Here is a 21,734-nt window from a genome sequence, read left to right as displayed (position 1 = left end):
TGTTATTTTACAGTCCACCAGTGACCAAATGGATCGTTTTGTGTTTTTGGATTTTTTTTTGTTATTTTTTTTGTTACACATTGTACATCTTCATGTACTGTGATCGGATCATTTTAGCAGTTTTTTTTTTCCTTTTCAATTTATTTTATGATTAGCAGATAGTTGTGCACACAAAGCCAACAGCCTCTGTTCTCTAATAGCTAACCTGGATATTTTTGTGAGGTATGTTTTGCATTCAACGAGCTCTGACCTGCAACTTATTAAATCCAGTTTTTGTATGTTTCATGACATGGCGTCATGAGTGAAAAACACCTTCTTGGAAGCATGTGTGCGTGTTTTCTGGGGATCCACGAGATAATCAAGTTTGCGTCAGTCCAGCTCACTTTGAAATTTTTTAATAACTTTTTTTTTTTCTGTCCATGAGAGAACATCAGAGAACAACCCACAAAGAACAGATGACAAAACTCCAACTCCATTAAAAATAGACAAAAATATAATGAAGACATTCCCATCTTGCAGCGACAGGTTGAAAATGGCGACGTAAAGGCGACACAGTTACCAAGGTGCCAAAGCCAACAATTCCTCTCATTTAATAATCTGAAAATGTTCTCTTGCCTCGTTGACTAAGCTTTTCCACAACGTATACAACAGCCCACAGAAGAAAAGGCAAAGAACAGAGCACATAAGCAAGGGATAAAATTACCTTTGTACAAAAATAGATCTTTTTCCAAGTGTTTTTTTTTTCTTTCTTTCTTTCTTTTTTTTTTAACTAGAACATTTTACTGTTTAAGCAACAAAGAAAGCAGTGATTGTGTCACAAGCTCAGCTTTTTCCTGATTACATTTATTTAACATACAATTGCCAAGCAACATATATTTTGGAGGGTTTAAAGACTTAACCTTTTAGTTTTCTCTCTTTCATAGTTTTCTGAGGTCCCATAAACTGTTGAGAGGCTGGTTTTTCTTTTTCGAGTTTGGAGGTGCTGCGAATCTGCTGGTTTTATAAAGTCAAGGTTGAAATGCAGAAACCCTCCAATATTTGTCAACAAGGAAACGCCATAAAACTCTGAGTTGAACACCTGGAGTGGAACAGTTTGGTCTAAAAGACTTGTCCCCCCCACCCTTTCAATGTTGGAAATATTTGAGGAACAGGTCTTATATATTTATAAATATATACACATATACATATTAACAAAATATAGCTTTATGTTCTTAAGCGTTTGTGTAGGTTGTCATTCTCTGTGGGTTATCGTTTCTTTATCTCATCCAGAGGATCCTTGTCTGTTCATTTCCTGCAGGGGAGGGAGATCCCACCTCATGCACTTTATGGCTTAAGATACCTGCAGAAACCAACCACAGTAAACTAAGAGCAGGAGACCTCGTCACACTGAAGAGAACAGAAGGGAATTCATTTTTGAGTTGGGTCACCCTGTCAGAAAAAAAGTGTAATTGCTTAATATCACCTTTTCTTGGTTAAAATTTGCATTCCTCCAAAAGAGTTTTCAACAAATCTCACCATCTGTTACAGTAAAAGCTTAAAATGTCTAGCTTCCCTCAGCCTTGATGCTGAAATTGATCTTTTTCTTTTAACAGACCAACAAATATAATTTTCCAAAATATAAATACTGTAAACTGAGCTCGAGCTGGCAGTCAATACTGTCACCTGGATTAGTTAGGAATAACACAGATCACCTCATTGAAACTGCTGAGTAACAATAAAACAACGAGCCAATAGGTCAAACTTAAGTTATTGCTACCTTTTTCAGTTCAAACAAGCACAGACTATGAGGTTTTGTCTGATCTAAAAGACCATGCTGATAATAACACAGTGCCGCCTTGTTGTCTCATTAAATACTTGTAGAAAAAAAAAAATTCAAGTAATCTTGCAGTGCTGCTTCTCTTCCACTAGAGGGAGCTCACATCTCTAAAAATCATCAAATCCCTCTCCTACTCTCGTCCAAACTGGTCTCCGACTGAAATGAAGGTAGCAGAACTCCTTGAAGTGTACAGTATGTGACATTTCAATGCTGGCATCTGAACTGGGCCTTTTCTTTTTCTTCGTAAGGAAAAAGATCAACGGTCATCTGGGGATCGGTTTCTCAGAGGTGGATTAATGCCCATCTGTGAGAAGGCCCCAGATCCCCCTGAACACAGACACACTTACACATGGTCATTGAGACATCAGTGTTTTGGTCAGAGTCACCACTCTATGGAGTCCTGAAGGGGAGTACCCAACAAACTAGAACCTCTTTCACATTCTTTTTACTTTTAATGTTCAATTAAAAAGTTGACATATTGAAATCTAAAATAATTTTAACTTGATCTGCAGCCAAAAAATGGCCAATGACAGCTTTAAATGGTTTAAGGCAAAGGATGATAAGATGAAAATTGTAGCTAAAACTTATCAAGAAAAAAATCTTCTGAACTTTTTTTAAAATCAGCAGTGACTCCATTTTAACATTTTAATTATTTCATAAAAAAGGGCACGTTTTTAATTGGCAGATTAGACTTCTGATTCAAATTTCAAGTTCATGAATGATTTGCTAACTGATTGCAAAAAAGTAAAAGATTATTAATGTGGCACTCTCAGGACTCCACACGTTTTTCTCAGACCATTAGCTGATGACCAAGCAGTAAGGAAATCCTTGAACTTCATTCTTTTTGCATATCTTGCTCTGAAATTAACCAACAATTCTACCATACACCGCTTTCAAATGAGGGCTTATAACATTTTTGTTTTTGTATGTAATCAGTCAGCTTAATAAACCAGTACAGAATGACGATCAAACATCTGAATCGTGGGGGAAATAACCTCAGTTTAAGCTTCTCCTCCAGGAAATCATTACAGTGGACCCACGTTTGAGAAAATTTAGTTGAAAAGGAATTTTAAGCCTTACTAATATGCACACGCGCTGTGGACAATCTTTGGAAATGCACTCAATGCATAGTTTTGCAGCAGCTGCAGCATTTAGAGGAAAGGAGAAGAGAAAGGAAAAGCAGAATATGGGCCTAAAGCATATGTATACATGACACGGAGACATTTAACAACTTGAGTGACACTTGGTTGTCCAGAGAAGTGCAGAGAGAGCGAGTTTGTGTGACCCTCTGAGGAGGACAATAACAAGGTCGCGCCTGATTGGACCAGGACCAAATCCACCTCAGAGGTCGATTCCATCAACATCAGCTCCCCATTCGGGAACCCAACTCCGCTGTCATGAGGTTAAGTGCCAAGTAACAAACAAACAAATAAAAAAACCCCCAACAACACATAATGGCTCTGCTGCAACAATACGCACTTTTCCTGCGTTCTGTAAATGGTTAATGAGTGTTGAGGACTGACGGTCTGAGGGATGGAAACAGAGGTAATTCTGCATTGCTGTTGTTAAAATGAAAACTGAACATAGCATCAATACTGTATATGGTTTTGAATTTCTGTACAGGTAGATATGAGGTGTTTGAAAAGCTAATACCTGCTGCTTAGAGCAGATGGATTTGAGTGTGGAGGTGTAAATGGTGTGCTCAAATTCACATGAAATGACAAAGAGAGGAGGTTGGACATGTGATGAAAAAGATGCTTGCGTTCCTACCACTGATGAGCGTGTGGGCTCACTTTCCAGCCATCCTAGTTTGACGTGATCACTTCTAAGCTTTCTGTGAAGGACAAATGTTTCAATTAGGATGGGAAAAGTTGTTCCTAGCTGCTGCGCCTGCTAGTTGCCTTTCAGAGCCTGTGAGGCTTATTTACAGCAGCCAGCTTTTTGCTATAAGCAGAAAGAACAGCGCAGATTTTATGGAACAAGCTCTCCCACCTATTTATCCACCAATATGTTAACTAAAGGGCTGATCATTGGACTAATAAGTCGTCCTCCCCGATGTTGCACAGTGCTAACAGAGTAAGACATGGTTGTATTGGAACTGGGCAGAGACCTGAGGTTTGTTTTTTTTTTTTTTCTTTTTTTTTTTCCAGTCTTGTTACCCCACCTCTGAGTTCTACTCCAGAAAGCTCACACTTCAAAAACAGCTAGTGCAAGACCTGATGTGTTCAGTCGAGCCAGGCAGGAACAGACGAGTTCCTTTAAACAGACTTCCCCCACTGTCCCTCTCCCAAAGTTAAGTTCAGTCCTGAAAGACAGAGAGGGCTCAGGTCAAAGTCTACACAGCCTGAGGCTCTCCAAGTCCACGATTGTCCCGATCACAACGCTGAGGGTCCAAATATGACATCATTACCAATTTTTATATATACCTGGAAGCATAACCATGGGCATTTAAAACCTGATCGACTCTGCTTTTTCGTGTCAAGGTGTAGGAACACCGACGATAACAATGGCTCAATACGTTTCTTTTGTCCTCTGTCCTTTTGCTCATTTCAGTCCACTTTTGTCACTCATGTTGTCGTGTGAATTTTCATATATATATTTCTTATTTATATATTTTTACATGGTATAAAACAGACCCACTTGTGATGATTTCATTGTTTTGAAACACATCAAAGGAAGCCGAGGAGAGACAGGAGGGTGGGAGGGAGAGGTTCTCCATCCGGTCCGACAGGATTTTAAAAAGGACCATGCTCCTGATCCATGGCTGGTAGGAGATTTAGGAGAGGCAGGAGGAGGGCAGCGGGGGGGCGACGAGGGTTTGACTCCTTATGCTATTATGTCATCTGATGTGGAGCCTCTAGCATCTCCATGAGGAAGGTGTCGATGGGCGTGTCTCCAATGAGCTTGAAGAAGAACAAGTGCTCCAGACACTTGAGGCCGATTGAGCGCAGTGCTGGTAGCCGCAGCAACAGCTTGGCAAACCTGTCACAACAGAACACCACACCTAAAACACTGGACTTCAATAAACAAAAATAAATAAATAAAAATCAGCATCATACATCTGACAGTCACCTGTAGGGATGAAGAGAACAGATAGACTGTTGTACTTCAGAGCAAAAGAAGATTTCCTGTTTGGTAAAGGTGTCTTCCTCTTAAGCAAGCTCCATGGGGTAAAGTTTTTTTACATTAATTTTGTGAATGAAACTTGCACACGGAGTGGAGCATCTCCTCATAAGCAGCTGGCACTCACTAGGCTGAAACTATCAATTCACAAATTTGTGCAGTTTGGAGAGTTCGATGAGTCCGACTTGGAAGTCTCATATAAGAGAGTCTTGAGGAAAAAACGTGTAAGAGACTGAGATGGATAATATAAAATGTTTTTGCATGAGGCCAACTTATTTTCATTCATTCAATCATCTTCAACTGCTTATCCGTTTCCGGGTCACTGGGTTGCTGGAGCCAATCCCAGCTCACTGTGGGTGAGGGCGGGGTCACCCTAGACAGGTCACCAGTCCATCACAGGGCCAACACACAGAGACAGACAGAGACCAACAACCACTCACACTCACACTCAGACCTACAGACAGTTTAGAGTCACCAGTTAACCCAAACATGATGTCTTTGGACGGTGGGAGGAAACCCACACAAACACGAGAAGAACACGCAGACTTCACACAGAAAGCCCCCAGGCCAGGAACTGAACCCGCAACCTTCATTTTGTGTGGCGACAGCGCTAACCACTATGCCGCAATGCTGCCTCAGCTTATTTTCAGATCTTTAAAACTTGTTTTCTTTCATTTGCTCTCCTCCAAATGGTGAGATTACAACAGTAAACAACATGTTTCTTTTCTTTGGCCCAATTGTTCAAACCAAGGTAACTAAAGAAAAACTGAATTTAAAGAGATCATGAACATCTAAATGAGTTTTATTGAGTTAAAATTTTTTTTGTCTTTGAGCCCATCTTTGACAGTTAAAGAAGGCACAGAGTTTGTAAAGGCAATCAGTCACATCTGATGACAAAGTGAACTCAAAGATAATGTATTGATCAAAATGATTACTCGTGTTGTTGCACTGTATGTAGTAGCTATAGCTTCAACCTCCTCGAGGCTGGTGTGGGATGGAGCTTGTAATGAAGCTGGGATCTTTTTTGATTTCTCTGTGTGGATTTAACAATTTAATTCAGCTCGAGTCTAGAGAGCCGGCACCATCATTCCTGTGTGTGTTTTCATACCTGCCAGGCTGCTCAGGATATTTTTGTTTGCAGTAGGCCTCTAAAGATGCGTAGACTTTCTCTCTTAGGGCTTCTACTTCGCCTGGGTTGGAGAGACCTTTAGAGTCTGCAGAAACACACAAATAGAAAACATAAACAATCACCATAACCCCAGATCTTGTGTGTTTGAAGTGGTGATTTAGTTTGAATATAACATGGTTGTGTGTGCTCAAAAGGACCAAGCAGGAGCTGATGATGGAACAGCATGGACTCGCTGACAAGTTGAGTTTTAACCTCCCAGGCTCTTTGTGGACGTGTGTCGCCACATTCTGGGTTAGTCCAATTAGGACTGTGATTTCAAAGCTCTGCTAATTCAGGCTTCACTGGGCTCATCTTTGATTAACAACACAAACATGCCACTGATTAACATTTCTGATGAACACAGCTTTGCACAATTGATCAACAATGAATGAACATTTGTTGTAGCTAATGGCTGGACCAGATCACAGTGTGGGAAAGGGAGGACCAAGGGCCTTTTTAGCTTCAATGTCCCCTTCTTCACCGCCCTCTGCTTTCTCAGTCAGACCAGTCTTTCGAACCCCTAATTAACAAGGAATAAAGCTCAGAAGTGAACCAGGGCCAGTAGGTCTGGATTTGGCCTGAACAAAATGTGGAGCACAGAGGGTCAGTGTTTGGGGGCCACAGTGGGACTGTGGGGCGGACGGAGGCTCCCACACTGTGTCATTAAAAACCTGGGACACACTGATGGTATGGTTTAGCAAACTTTGGTGCCATGTGGATGAGGTTTAAATACAAACCAGCACATTGCCAGATGGAGTGATGCCTCAGCAGAAATTGCTTTTCCATGGCCATATTTTGGAGAGAAGATGTTGTAATATACAATAAGAAAAAAAAAATTGTGTTGATAAAATATATATTTTATAAGCTTCTTTTTTGTGCTCTTTTACCTCAGTACTTTGCAGAGGTTCCATACGTTTTAAAGGATCGAGAGTCAACAGTTAGGTTAAAAAAGAACAAACAGAAGCCCCCGTTATGTTACATTGATGATGAGTTCATTGGAAAAACAAAATTCCTTCCTCACTCCTTGAAGTCACTTCCTTAATGATGGACATGTTTTTATTTTTTTTTTCTTTCCTGGATCATAATCCTCTTCTCCATCTATATGCTCAGTCTGTCCCAAACATAAGACTAAATACGCCCTGTGCACCCTGCTATCATCGCTTCTGAAGCAATAAACCTCAACCTGAAGACACATATTTTGGTGAAAACAGGAAAAACTTTTTAAAGCTAAAGGGCAGTGGCGTTGTGGGTTATGCTGCAGGTGTGGTTTGAGGAATAGATGGATGGATGGATATGGATGGATAGACACCCCACTGTGAAAAGTGTGAAAAGTCACTGTTGCACTCTATTATAAACAAACTCAAGCTGAGGAAGTCTGGCAATTTTAAAGTCCTATTTCAAGTCTTCAGGCAGAGAGTGTTTCATGCTCAAAATATAGAGTTTATTTTGAGAATGACTGTAGGCCTAATGAGTCATATTCTATTATAGTATTGTGAAGGTTAGTTTGATGCTTTTTTTCCCCCTTCTTTAAATGAAAACAGTTCTACTCAGCCCAACAACTCACACAGATTGGGAAAGTTTAATAAAAACTCCACATGCTGTATTCTGATAATCAGTTGATTGCTTTGGTTCCAGGTTCAGCTGAAACTAAAAGACAGCTTTCTAAAGCATATGCTCCAACCAACCACCGCCCACCACCTTTGAAACAAGAAATTTACATCAGTGAAAGCACACGCATTGTGATTGTTACCTGGGTTGAAAAGGACTATAGCTCGAAGGCACCCCAGTTCTGTCTTATCCATCTGCATGTCCCTCATCTTAGACACCAGCTCTGTGAGCACTCTGCACAAAAAAGGGCAAAAACACCACCACAAAGTTAGACATTTGGCTTGATTAAAATCAGAGGTAGAATACTATTTCAAGTCTAATTCCTCTTGGCTACTAGAGAGCTTTCGTAGCAGAGAAATTCACAGGAAACCATCTAATTGTCTAACTGGCAGCATTTGTAAATGACACACCATGCTTCATGTGAATCATCCACATCCAGATGAGGACATTAAAAATATGTTTTAACTGCTATCCAGCTCACATCTATTTAAAAACAAATAAAACACACAAGCGCCCTCTCAGTCCACAGAGGCACAGTTATATCAGTGGAAAAGTTTACAACCCTGCAAAGCAATTATATTTAGTACATGGTTTTCATAAAAGGAAAGCCACAGAGTAAACACAAGCTGTAATCTAACACCCGAGCTCCCACTGTCTGTGTGTGACATCACTGGTGGGAGGGTCAGAGCACGGAGTCTCTCGAACTCCTCACCCCTCTTTGACTCGGTCACACCCTCTCCCCAGTATTCTTTATTTTCCCTCTCACTCTTGTTTCTTTCTCCCCCTCACGCTCGCGTAGTAAAGTCAATTGTGGCTCTTAGCTCATTCTAATTTAATTTGCTCCGAGGACAACAGGGCTCATGAAGAGGAAAGGGAAAAAAAAAAAAAGAAGAAGAAGAAAAAGAGGCAACTCAAGTGGTTAAGTTAATCAGGCTCTTCATTTGTATGGTGAAAAGAGAGGGGAGTAGATAAAATAACATCATCAGTTCTCTGTATCTTAATGCTTGCCACAGTTAATGCAGAGATGGAATATGTCCCGTGGCAGTGAACGTCGATCAGCGAGTGCAGAAACTGGTGAAGCACAGAGAAAAGAAGAGAGAAGAAGACACAGATATTCAGCGGAATAGCTGTGGATTTGATGACGAAAGCTGCATTTTTCTTTTTCTTAGTGAATTGTCTGAGTGGTTAATTGTTGTGTACAGATGGCAATTATCAAAAATGACAATCCATAATAAAAACACCTGATACACAATTGACTTGAATCTTTTATGAATTTCCACATAGTGTATCTCAGCCCAGCTTCAGATGTAATGCTGCAGGTTTCAGTGTGACAGACAGGTCACTGACCTGGAGAGTCAATACTAGTGACCAAGATGGTTCCTGCACACATCCAACTGCACTGTGACTGTCTTTCGTTTTTCTTCTGGGCAGGTCAGTAATCCTGTTTGACCCTTGATGCGCACAGCTGTACATATTTCATACACTGGAGGTAAGTGATATGGTTCCTGTACTGTGTGGCCTTTCATGAAGCACACCTAGGAGTCTCAGTGAAGGTGGAATATTTATGTGAAAGACACTTTAATATGTAGCAAAGAATTAGATTGCTTTCTAATTAAGGATTCATGTTGTAACTATTACATTATTAGTAGTAGGTGTTTTATTGATTATCATAGATCAATAATAAGGCATTAATAAATCATAAAAGGGCAAAGCCAATTTAATTTGTCAAAACTTAGTGGTCATTATTAATTGCTGATTGGTGATTCCTAAAACAATAAATACATAACTGTATAAATAAGATGCAGTTACACACAAGGTGCTTCTTTTTCTGTCTGATAATAGATAGATGGCTGTTTCTAGGTGGATAATTAATTAATAATAAGGTAATAATGACCTGTCAAAGATGGCTCCCACTCCGGCACTATGAGCGCTGTTGCGGTGCACATGCAGCCCGGTTGCCAACAGAATCCCGTCTTTAACTGCTATCGAACGGTGCGAAAATGATGCAATGAGGAGCTCATTCCAACCTGAGGGAGAGATAGGGAAAGGGATTGAGGAAAAGTATGAGGTAAAAAAAATAAAAAATAAAAATAAATAATAATAAAAAAAAAAAAAAACTCCAAGCAAATCCCAGAACAGAAGTTCACACAGCATTCAAGCAAAATTAAACTGACAACAAAGGGAGAATTTCAATGAATCAATTAAGCTGTGCGGCAAAAGCATGCAGCTTTCTCAAGCACAGGCATCAGGTTATTACTAAGACATTCGAATCATGCTTTCTGAGGGACAAGCGTGTAAAAGGGATGAACTGCGCCTGCCACCACAATAAAGACAACCGCCTTGATGTGCCAAAGCATGGGCTTGACACAGAGAGCACTGAAGACACAAGATGCTGCCTTTTGAGTGACAGGGCTCCTTTAACTGTTCTGCCTGGCAACACTTGCCTCTTCTCCCCAGAGTTGAGTTGGGTATGAGAGAAGCTGGGATGCTTTTATCTGTGATACAGCAGAACTAAAGCAGTTATTTATAGAAAACCTCAGAGCTCTCCAGAATAATGTCTCTCTGCTTTGCTGAAGTCTTTCCATCGGTGTATGTGTGACAGATAAGGAATAACGGGGGGATTTTTTTCACAGTAAGGGATAGGTGTGTAATAGCATTTTTTTCCCCCAGAGGTGGTTTTAGAATATAATGGCGAAATTAGAAGCAACAGGAAACAAGGGTAATGTGTTGAGAGAACCCAAAAGACCTTCCTGCATGTGTTGCTGGTGAATAGAACAGTGACAGATGATTCACATATATTGCTGCTTCTGCGATCCTTGGTGGTGAACTTGCTTTTCCACATATAGCAGATACACTCAATGAGCCATTCCGACCTTGTTGGGTCTGATGTTTTTCTCAGTTACATGACCAACAGTTAGTAAGTTATTCAGCAGATTAATCTATTCAACTTCTATTTTTGCATGGATTTTTCTTCCTAGATGGAGGCAGCAAGCTCCCACTAGCCTCTGCAGTTGTCTGCAGAGTGTCTTCTCCTTTATCAGCTAGAACAGATGAGGCTTCCTTTCCTGACTATATACCAACAAAATAGGTATCTATCCATCATTTTAAGAACGATAAAGCTGTTTACTTGTGTTTTATTTGATACTAGGTGCTATATAATTACATATCTCATGGCGGGGTCATTTTGGAACAGAGATGGTATTGGTTTTGTTTACACATCAGGCTGCTTTTTGAAAAGCCTTCCGTGACAGACCTGCTCGTAGAAGGATGACCTGGTCGTCCAGTGGCAGCTCAGAGAAGTGGGGGATCCTCTTGGCCCACTCCACCAGGGTAAAGAGTTGTTTGTCAGCCGCCTGACAGATATTTGTCACCGGGTCGTTAGGCTGCAAGAAAACACAGACGCAAGTTAAAAAAGTTATAAATACTAGCAATTCTTGAAATGAATAGGTGCCATATTTTTGTTTTTGTCTGTTTCTCTTGGCTGAGCTAAATAACTTTGTGCGTTTACACACACTAGCCAAGATGAGTACTACACTGTGAATAATTTCCTCTGAAGAGGAACACGTAGGAAGACAAAACAAACAGTGATTCTGTCCCAGCTCGTGGAGGAATTACCTGCAGAGAGCTGCCGGTGAAAAAACAACTTTTGCCTCGCAGGCTCTTTCTTTGGGGACCTTTTAGCTGACACACAAATCAGCCTTTTGAACAGCTAGTGGAGCTCAAGAGGCCCCTTCTGACACTTCACTGGCACTCCACTACAGAGCCAGCTCTTAGGAGTTAGAATGAGGTTATTACCAGACCAGACACATCTTTATAAAATCTGAAAACTGTTGCATATAATGATCATTCATATTTACCCGCTGCAGCCCACATGATAACGATTGTGTAATTATCACTAATATAAATCGCTGTATCTTGTAGTTTGTGTCCTTGCTGTAGCTTTTTTCATATAAGTTTTTCATAGATTCAAAGTCAACATTTTTAGTTATGTTTAAAAATTAAAAAACAAACAAAGAAATAGTAACAGAAAACACCAGTTTTTGATAATATGACTGCAGAAACAAGCTGCTCTTGGTAGTACATTGTCCATTTAGTGCCCAAAATACGGACATTAACTAGTTCCCCAGTGAGATGAAAGGTCCAGGTGAATAAAGGAAAGCTACAATCCTTTATTGATTCCACTTCATTAGACCTACTTAGGCCTTGAGAGGGGAGATAAGAGCTTGAAGAAATTCAACGGATGGCTCCTACAGCTCTGAGATATGGACATAATTATGTTGGCCATTATGGTCTAGAACCCCCTTTTCTCCATCAGAAGTTTACATTTTGTTGAACTGTTGAGATATATTATTTGGTCACGTTCAGTCAGATTATTATTGTTTTGTTTTGTTTTGCTTTTTTAAGCACAGTTTACAAAATGCCATTGTCACTGAAGTAAAAATCTGTAAAATGTAAGATATCAACTGCAGTTTATGTGACCAGGGAATATATACCAGAGTTCCATGAGCCCTGTAGCTGCTGTGTGAAATTTACGAAGCAGTTCACATACAATGACTGTCTGTCCTTAAATGTCTTGATACATGGAGGTTTGGAAATGTTATTCCTTAACCCAGAGGGAGTTTACAAGGAGTTGTGGAATACTAATGCAATGCACATACAGTATGACTGATTCACAACGATGTAAATTTATCTGGGCAGAAGAGGAGAAAAATATTCAAAACAATACTGTCATTTATCGTCATCCCAGGAGTGCATACCCTTGACACGTGTGGAAGTCAACAAAGACTTTATGCACGCGCTTTTGCGCATAATTTTAAATCAAGTAAACATCCTTAAATGCAAAGTATCCCTGTGTGAACTCACACTCAGACAAAAACTCTGCAACTTCTCCCCAAGTTCCTCAGCCAAATCCCACAGATCAATGCTAAAAGCTCAGAGGATCCCAGCACCAACTGCAGCTCTCAAGAGAAGATTAGTTCAAGATGAAGGAGAAAACATCTCTCCGCTCACACTATCCTTTAATAATATACAGGCCACAGACTTGCCCGTCTTCTCCTCCACATTTTCTTCCTGTGGTTTGAACCTCACACTCACTACAGTGTATTACAGATATGCAACTGATGTCTGAAAAACTTTACATACAAAGACTACACTTTTTTGTGAAAACTGAAACTTGACTTTTTTTTTCTTGGGGGGGAAAAAAATTAAAAAGGCATCTTATGAATATTTCAGCATCTGAGCTCCGTGGGAGATGTGGACAGCACAGTTCAGCGTGACAGTTTTCATGAGCTGTGCTTCCTCTAAAAAAAAAAAAAAAAGAAAAAGAAAAGAAAAGAAAGAAAAACCCCAAAAAACAACAACAATAAAAAAGAGCTAATTCAAAGGGCAGCCTTGGCCAACACAAAAGAATACAAACGGGGGCTTCATTGTGCGGTACGGCCGAGCCACCCTTCCTCATATGAATACAAGTCCCAGGGTTCTCGTTAAACACGACAAGCCTCATGAATGTTGTATGACTATCTTAGCCGTGTTTACACTGACCTGGTTTCTTTGCCTCTGTCTGTGGAGATGACAGGGGAAACTTAAACTTCCTTACAACAATCCTTGGGCATCACATTACTGTACTTACTGTTTGAGTCACAGAGCAGCAGTTATCAAGCCACAATGGAGGAGCTGACTGTGACCTGTGGGGGAATAATATTAACCTCTGTGTACAGTATAAAAGGCCACATGGGAATATGTCACACCTCAACAGAAGGAGCTGAGCTGCTTCCTCCTCTTTTACTGTGAAAATCACTCTGGACAGCTGGGACAAAAAATAGAGACGATAAGTAGAAGAAGACATTTTGAATTACTGGATCCTTGGCTCCTCGAACAGATTTTCTGAACGCCTGCCACAAACACTTCTATGTTTATCCCCAGCAAAACAAAGGGTTTGTCGTACACTCGAGTGACGTGCTCGATCATCCCAACTTAGAGAAATGCCAGGCCTGCACATGGTCGTATGAAAATTTCATCACTTAAAGAGGAGAGACGAAAGATTTGCCTTTCAATTTTTTATTATACCCCTTTAACCAGACTATATTAGCGTGACAATGGAGAGAAAATTGGGTACTCATACCGATCAGCATGAAAATGAAGTCCCCTCTTCTTTCAAGTGGAAAAAGAAACTGTCCTCATGTGTGGGGAGGAATCTTCAGCAATGTTTCCTTGCTTAACTTGAACAAAACTTAGAAACTCTATCTTTACACAAATCCATTCATTCACGATAAAACCGCTTCCCTGAAATAAAGTAAAAAAAATAAATATATATATATATATACATATATATCCAAGTGAAGGCACCCCCTCAGCATCAGTCACTGACAGCATTTTTCCTCTCCCCTTCATTGTTAAGAAGAAAAGTCTCCTTGTTTGATTGAAGGTAAATTACTAATGTGTGTTTGACCTGTTCTAGGTCACCATGAGATAAACACACTTTATTCAGCTTGGCCAGACCCCTGTCATTTAGGCAGAGGTGGTGGCTCATTTATGGTGTACACTCATGGCTCTGTGATTAATTATAGCATGGGGCAATGCCTCTCAATGGAGTCCTCGCAGAGCCTGAGGCAGGGGCTCAGCACTGAGAAGGGAAGTCCTGGTGGTCAGGAGAGCCTGAGTGCCACTTCAGTACGAAAAAAAAGGACTGGTACTGAGCATTGTATGTATTATATTTATATTAATATTATATTGTAACTTGTCAGTTTTTAGACTGAACACAGAAGATCTCCTGCGGCTTGGCACTGTTAACTGTTCACCCTACTGGCGGACTAATTGCCCATACAGCCACCTCTATCCACCTGCCAGTTATGGACATCAGCAGGGAGACATAACCAATGAGCAACAGCCGCTGGTGCAACAGTTCTCTCCCATCCCAATAACTCAAACACCATGTGTTGTTGAAGTGGATGGAAACCTTCCTATTGCGCCACCTCCTCATGTTTTGAGTCTCTTGAGATTTGCGCTGCCACTGTGACACAATGGAGGTGGTTTGTTTTGTGTTGTTCTAAGCTCTCAAAATTTCTCATAAAAAAGGTGAAACTTCATTTCTTTCTGCTCTGGGAAGACACCCAAAGGTTGAGAAAAGAATATCTTAAAACATTGGCACAAAGAGCTGAAAGTATCTGCACTTCCACATATTGGACCTTGAGGCCTTAAGTAGAAAAATACAGTGAATAGGGTAGACTGAGCTTTAACATATACAAACAAAAGTCTTGGCAGCAGTTCTAAAGCAATAAAGCCTGGCATATAACTTGAGTAACACTCAACTCATTGTGGAACCTTAAGAAATGACCCTGAATCAAGATGTTATTATCACAAAGCTGACATACTGGGTTAGGGAGCTATATACCATACATCCATTTTTGAATAATAAAAAAGTTATTTTTCACATCAATATACATTTGTTTCACAAAATATTAGAGCACCTTTACCTTGTGAACACTTTATTGTGTAAATGGAACAAAATAGGCATTCTCTTCATTTCTAATGACGTTACTTCAACCTGATCGGAAAATTTTTGTCGAATTTAGAATTAGGATTTATTGATGCTATTGAAAAATGTCAATTTTATAAATTTTTATATGTTTGGTGGCAACAAAATGTGCCAAAATTAAGAAATCTGACAAAAAAAAAAATCAAACCAAAACCCATTGTTTATCGCAGTTGATGAAATGCTTATCCCAAAAAAAAGAATAAATAAATATAATAATAATATATATAAATAATATATATAAATAGCTGATTTTATTTGTATCAAAACACATGTGGCTTTATGTCTAGGGAGTGTGGTTTGTAGGTTAGGGTGTCTCTGTAGAACTAAAACACTCCTTACGAGCCAAAAACGCACAAAAACCTTTGGGCACATTTTACTTTTAAAAAATGTTAACTTCTGCAATTTTGGAGATGCACAATCAAACTGATCCAAACCAAAATGTTTCAGACTAGATACAAAAACAATTATGCTACAAATCTTGTAGTATTGTTACTACAACTTATTCAGACTCAGTAACGTGAACCAATTGAAGGCTGATAACATAAGTGCTGTTTTTATTTCCTCTGTAGCCCGTCAGAACACTTCCTCTTTTTGGTATTGGGCAGACAGGGGCATCCAGGGAGCTACTGGGGCTCAGCCCAAACACACTTAGTGCATTAGTGCATCTAGGTTGCTGGCTGCTCTCTTGTGACTCTCTCTCCCCAATATCAACGCTCATCTCCTATACAGTAGTTATTTTCTGGCCCCCCGAAAATAGCTCCCATTTACTCACATAACCATCTTCGCATTTCTACCTTTATTTCACAGGACAATTCCCTCCCCTGAAGCAGAAGAATCCATGTAGGGGCCCTCTCCCTTTTTCTCTTTCTCCAGTCTCCCTCGCTCTGTGATGCCCCCCTTTCTCCCTGCACAGCTCCTCTCAGCAGAATTCCTGAAAAAGCTGGGGCTTTTTTGGAGATGCTTTCAGGAATAGTCTGCGTGTTGCATTATTCATCATTCTTCGTCTCCTATGTGTCAAAGACAGCCCACAGTGCCCGATGACAGGGGGATAGATGAGGCAACGCACAGCTGAGAAAGGGAGCCACTGCAAGATGAACAGGTAAACCTCCAAAGGGACCAAAGTAAAGAGGGAAAAACCAGTTCTCACATCTGATGTTAATTAACATCTCTACCAGCTTTTGACTCCACAACAAAAACAACCATGGGTTATTTGACAGGGAACTGAAAAAAAATAAATAAGGAACAAAATGATCGTAAATTGACTCCACGCAGAAACATTTTAACGCTAAATGTGAAAATCAGAAATCTGAAAAAAACCTTTTGGTGAGTTCTCTTCGATAAGTTTTACTGGCAGAAGCTTTGGACTTTTGGACAGTTAAATTGACAGCCCGTGGCAAAAGTTTACCGTCATAACTTATCAGTCATAAGTCCCTGTAAAACACTCTGCTTTACAGTATTTAGTATAGATTTAAAGGAATTTGTTTAAAGAAAATGATCAAACCTTGTATCTGTGTGGACTATTTCAGCTTTCACATGAGAGATTACGAGTTTCCAACATTTGAAACTAAATGGTGAAAAAAAAAAAAAAAAAAAAAAAAAGCTAATCTCTAAATTTAGTATTTCACCTTACTTCTGACCGCATCTCCATAAAAGAAAATCTAATAAACCCTCCAAGCAATGATTAATACTGAGGTTAAAACAAAGGATGATGACTCATGCGAGCCTTTTTTTCCTCTATGCACACAACTAAATAACAAAATGAATCTCACAAAAAGGTACACTGTTTTCTGATTGTCATTAAATGCATTAAGAAAGTACACAAAGAGGAGGCGTCAACTTATTTTTTAAATGACTTCTCCTGTTTTATGTGGCTAATTTCAATGCACCTGCAGAAATTAGTATATCAGTGGCTGTGGACTTGATGGAAGAACAGGAAGAATAGTGATCATTTTATCCAATGCAATTTGGGAGTAAACATGAGAGAGCATATTCTTCCCATCAGCAATCACCCACTGTGTGTAAGCGTGTGTGCATAAGTGTGAAAATAAAGTGATGGGTTGGTGGAGAAACAATGTATGAAGTGCCAACTCACCGAGTTTGATGGCACACCGAGGTTGGTCTCAATGTAGGTCTCTGTTTTGGGTTCCACCGCCTGCTCGGCTTCCAGGATCTTTTCCACGGGCATGTCCTCGTTGGCGCAGCTGGTGGACTCCACCTCATTCTCATTTTTGTCCTTGGCTCGCTGGCGCTCCTCCTGAACGGCTGCATGTAACAAAACTGGTTCCGGTCACTACTGCTGTTTTCAAGTTAATTTGTGTGTTAAAAGTCAGATTCATGATTGTTATGACTTTAGATGACAAAGCCATTTTGAGAACAATCCAGCCTTGATCAATATGTACTTATCAAAACTCTGGGTGTTTTTGCCTACTTTAGGTCATTGTTTTGAATTTTGCTGTATGTTTACCAGTTATATCAGTCTCACCACTTCATCATAGGATCTGTTTCCAGCAGCAGCAAAAATCTGGTTGATCAGCTTAACTGGTGGCTCAACAATGAACCACCAGTAAAGCAGCACATAATGGACGTTAGCAGTAAGCTTCCACTCACCAAATACAAAAACGCATCAAAATCACAATGACATGAATTCAAATTTGATAATGTGAGTCTTTTTGATTGCATAGATAAAATAACTTTGTATGAGAGACTATGTCAGGGCTGTTTTAAGATTTCTCCGACCCACTTTAAACAAGACCACACCCACATCCATATGACAAAAGCTACGAACCTAACCCCATATGGGAAAGTGATACAGGTATTTCAAGTTTATTAAGAATCCTCTTAGTACTGCATTTCCCTAATTTACCTTTGGTTGTCTATTGTTCATCGTAAGTTTATATTTCAATGTGGTGATGTTATTTCAGCCATTTGTGCACCCTGAGTAGGTTGCCAGTTTATCGCAGGGTCGAAATAAGGAGACAAAAAAAACGTATCCACACTCACATTCCCCCCCTAATTGCTTACAGGCAGTATAGAGTCACCCATTTAACCCAACATGCATTTCTGTGGAACAGTGGAAAGAAGCTGGATTATCCGGGAGAACATGCAATCTCTGAACAGAAAGGCCTGAGGCCAGCGAATCGAACCCATAACCTGTTTTTTACTTGAGGCCTTCTCAAACAAGAAGAGCTGGAAAAGCATTTACAATGGCAGGTTAGCTATTGAACTCATAAAGGAAGAAAATAATGCTGAAAGAATATGACACGAAATGATTTGGTAAGAAACACAGTCTTATTGTTTGTACAGATGTAATAACATGTGGAACTGCTTTACTGCTTGGACTCTTGCTGGTTTTTTTTTTAGTCAGTTCTGGTAAACATCAGCTGCCTTGTTCATATCTACAAGTAGATGAAATATGTGTACATGAATGTTTACTTGCCCACATTGAGTATGTACAAGCACAAGTAGCTGTTTCAATCTATGTTCCTTTGAAATACGGTAAATAGTGCATGACCCTGCATGTATTATGCTGGTAAACATATCCAAGAGTTCAATCATCAATAATTGCTTTGACAATGCAGATGGAATGTATTTGGGACCTTGGACCTACATTAAGCACAATGCAGCAGTGCAGAAATGTTCAAGGTTTTCTCTCTGCTTCATCAAAAGATGTCTTTTTCATGTAGGGCTTAGTGACAAATAGCCAGCTCCTCTTATACACACTTACAGGCGTATGAATAACGCATGGCCTGTCACGTGTTGTCACCAGAACAGCTTGAACTAGAATTACTGTCTCACATTTGTGCACCTCTATCCAGAAAAGTGTTATTGCAGAACACAATGATGTAACAGCGAAGTTGATTTTCAGTCTTCTGGATAAAGAAATGGCACTTAAAAATCTTATCCAATAAGACATTTACGGAGAATGTCATTATCATTAGCATATGAATTCTTGAGTAATGGTGAAAAATGTTGTGAGCTCATTGTGACCATTGACCTTTGGCGTCAAATTGGGATGAGTTCATCATTGAGGCCACATGAATGTTTGTGCCAGATGTAATGTAATGATACGTCATTTTTTAAATGAAAGGCCAGAGTGGGAGGTCACAACAAACTTGACCTTTGGCAGCAAAAATCTCATAAGTTCATCCTTCAGTGGAAATTTGTGCCAATTTGAAGAAATCGCCTCAAGGCGTTTTTGAGATATCTCATTCACAACTATGGGATGGATGGGCAGAAACGCGAACATACAACGCCTACAGCCACGACTATTGCCGTGGAGGCTTAATAAATAAAGCCTGAACACAAATGAATCAAGACTTTGTCTGGGAGATTTTTCTTTCTGATGTCTTGTCTACTGATTGAGGCAAAACCGTGTTGGTTTCATCACCTGATTGGTCTGGCGAGGAAACACAGGAGACTGTTATATGCTGAGCAGACACGAAGACTCACTGTGGCCAAGGCAAGACAAACCGCACCCTCACCCTCCAGTTAGGATGGAAAAGATGCATGTGTATGTCTTTTGTCTTTTTAAAGGCTATAATTTACATGATTCAAACCACCACAAAAAAAAAAAAAAAAAGAGTCCTGCAGCTTTGCACAAGTTTGTCCTCCACACAGGGATTAATAAAACATTTTCAACACAATATATTGCATGATTGATTTGTTTTTTTTTTGTTTTTTTTAGGAATTGTCTGTCAGCATGGAAACTGACATATGCACCTGGAAAACCACCCTGTTTCACGCACACTATAGACAATCTGGGTTCGCTGGACGATGTCTCCTCACGTTTCCCTGACTATGGTTTCTTTTCCAAGTTCTGAATCAGAGAGTCTGTAGTTGTTGTTGGGGGGGGTGGGGTTGTTTGACGAGGAGAGGGAAAGGGGCCCCAGTTTAGAGGAACTGCTGTCTGGTGGTGGAGGTCAGCCCAAGGGTAGAATACTTGTGTTGGAGTCAGGGAGAGGTGAGTAGGGCTGAAATCATGTTAGCTTTATCCCCCCCCCCTCCTTTCCTCTCCTGACTGGGGGAGCATAAATTCATTTAATCCTGTTTTTCTGTGGATTCGCTTAGCCTTTTGGGCTACTGCTGCCTTGTTCTCTAAACACAGCCCTCGGGGTGCTGGGGGAGGCTTAGCCTGGACGAAAGTGAGGCAAAAGGCAGTAAATGATAATATCCTTGATGGAGTAAAAAGCCCAACAATGATATAAATAAAAGCAAGTGGGAGGGGAGGGAAGGCCATGTAAAGGTCAAGACAAAGTGGCCTTGAACATAATAGCACCCATAATGTATTTACCCAAAAAACATGCATTCTTCTTCTGTGCTCAGCTTGAAGCAGTCAGTCTACACCTAACACACACTCAGACACACACACACACACACACACACACACACACACCTGGGTAGCACCTGTCTCCATCTTCAGCCTCACTGGATTTACTGTACTTGGCTCAGTATAATTATGCACTCTGTATCGAAAATTCTGCAGCTATATTGGTCATAATGGGAAGAGGCAGTGATTGATTTATTCAATGTGTGAAGGAGAGCTTAACAGCACTGCTGAGAGTGCTAATATTTTTAACACCCCCATGAAGTGTGAAAATTCACACCTCTCAGACAACGTTTTTTCTGTCACAAGTCAAGTCTTTCTGGTTTTCATCTATACTGCAATCTTTCCTTCAAGTTGCTTTTAGGAGCCAATCCAATTTTTACACTGAGGGTCACCGTAAAGTTTGGCATTGAGCAATGGTAACCTTGTTCAACAACCCTGACACTCAAGAGTCCATCTCATCTCATTCACTGGGAGAATATGAAAACGGTGCAATCAAACAATCCATTAAAGGGGAACGTCTGTGTGAAAATGCAGACAGTGCAGTGCATCCTCTGGCGGTAAAAATTGTATCCAACAATCCTGAAACCACACTCACTCCTGACTATGATCCAATCACAGATAAGAAAGAAGAACTTGTAGAGGAATCTTTTTGCTGATTCCTACACTTTTGTTTGGTTCAGTTCAAAGATTTTTGGACTTTGTCTTATCTGGGAGCGCCACGCAATGGTTGTTGAAAAGAGGCTGCCGAACCTAAGACCACTAAATAACAATGAGATTTGGCAGTAGAGGACTTACATTCAACTTACATTCACCACAACAAACGCCAGAAAATTTATATCATTTGCCTTTGTAAATGCAATTGTTTAACTGCGTAAACACCAAAAATCTAAATCAGATTTAATTTTGAATATCATTTGGTCCTCCAAAGCTACACAGACTGACTATGACTTCTCTGTGTGGCAGATAAAAACCTCTGCCTCCATCTGAAAAGGACACGAGCATTATGCACATTCCATTAGCAGTCCGCAATTTAACAAAATGTACTGCAGATTTTCACAATGCCATGCAATTAGAAGCACTTATCTGATTTGTGTGTTTTGGTCAAATTGTGTCCCTTAGGATCGTGCAAAATTAAGTGCATACACCTTGTATTTGTGAA

At 40.1% G+C, this 21,734-nt stretch overlaps 1 protein-coding gene across 4 annotated transcripts in view; it reads right to left on the bottom strand.

The window, feature by feature from the left end:
* Positions 1–379: 379 nt before the first annotated feature.
* The window catches only part of rxraa (retinoid X receptor, alpha a), a 98,654-nt gene continuing 77,299 nt past the window's right edge, over positions 380–21,734 (bottom strand). The window contains exons 6-11 of one of the 4 annotated variants that reach the window (XM_029515094.1): positions 17,342–17,526; positions 10,969–11,098; positions 9,610–9,742; positions 7,858–7,949; positions 6,048–6,153; positions 380–4,798 (exon numbers count right to left, since the gene is read on the bottom strand). In XM_029515094.1, the coding sequence (XP_029370954.1) occupies positions 4,651–4,798; positions 6,048–6,153; positions 7,858–7,949; positions 9,610–9,742; positions 10,969–11,098; positions 17,342–17,526 (794 nt within the window). In that variant the 3' untranslated portion in view covers positions 380–4,650. The remainder of the gene's footprint in view (positions 4,799–6,047; positions 6,154–7,857; positions 7,950–9,609; positions 9,743–10,968; positions 11,099–17,341; positions 17,527–21,734) is intronic. The other 3 variants (XM_029515096.1, XM_029515095.1, XM_029515097.1) reach the window with 3 other exon arrangements.

This window comes from Echeneis naucrates, chromosome 12, assembly GCF_900963305.1.
Source record: "Echeneis naucrates chromosome 12, fEcheNa1.1, whole genome shotgun sequence".
Classification (NCBI taxonomy): domain Eukaryota; kingdom Metazoa; phylum Chordata; class Actinopteri; order Carangiformes; family Echeneidae; genus Echeneis; species Echeneis naucrates.
The sequence above is the reverse complement of the archived record's forward strand: the minus strand, read 5'-3'. Positions and strand labels throughout refer to the sequence as shown.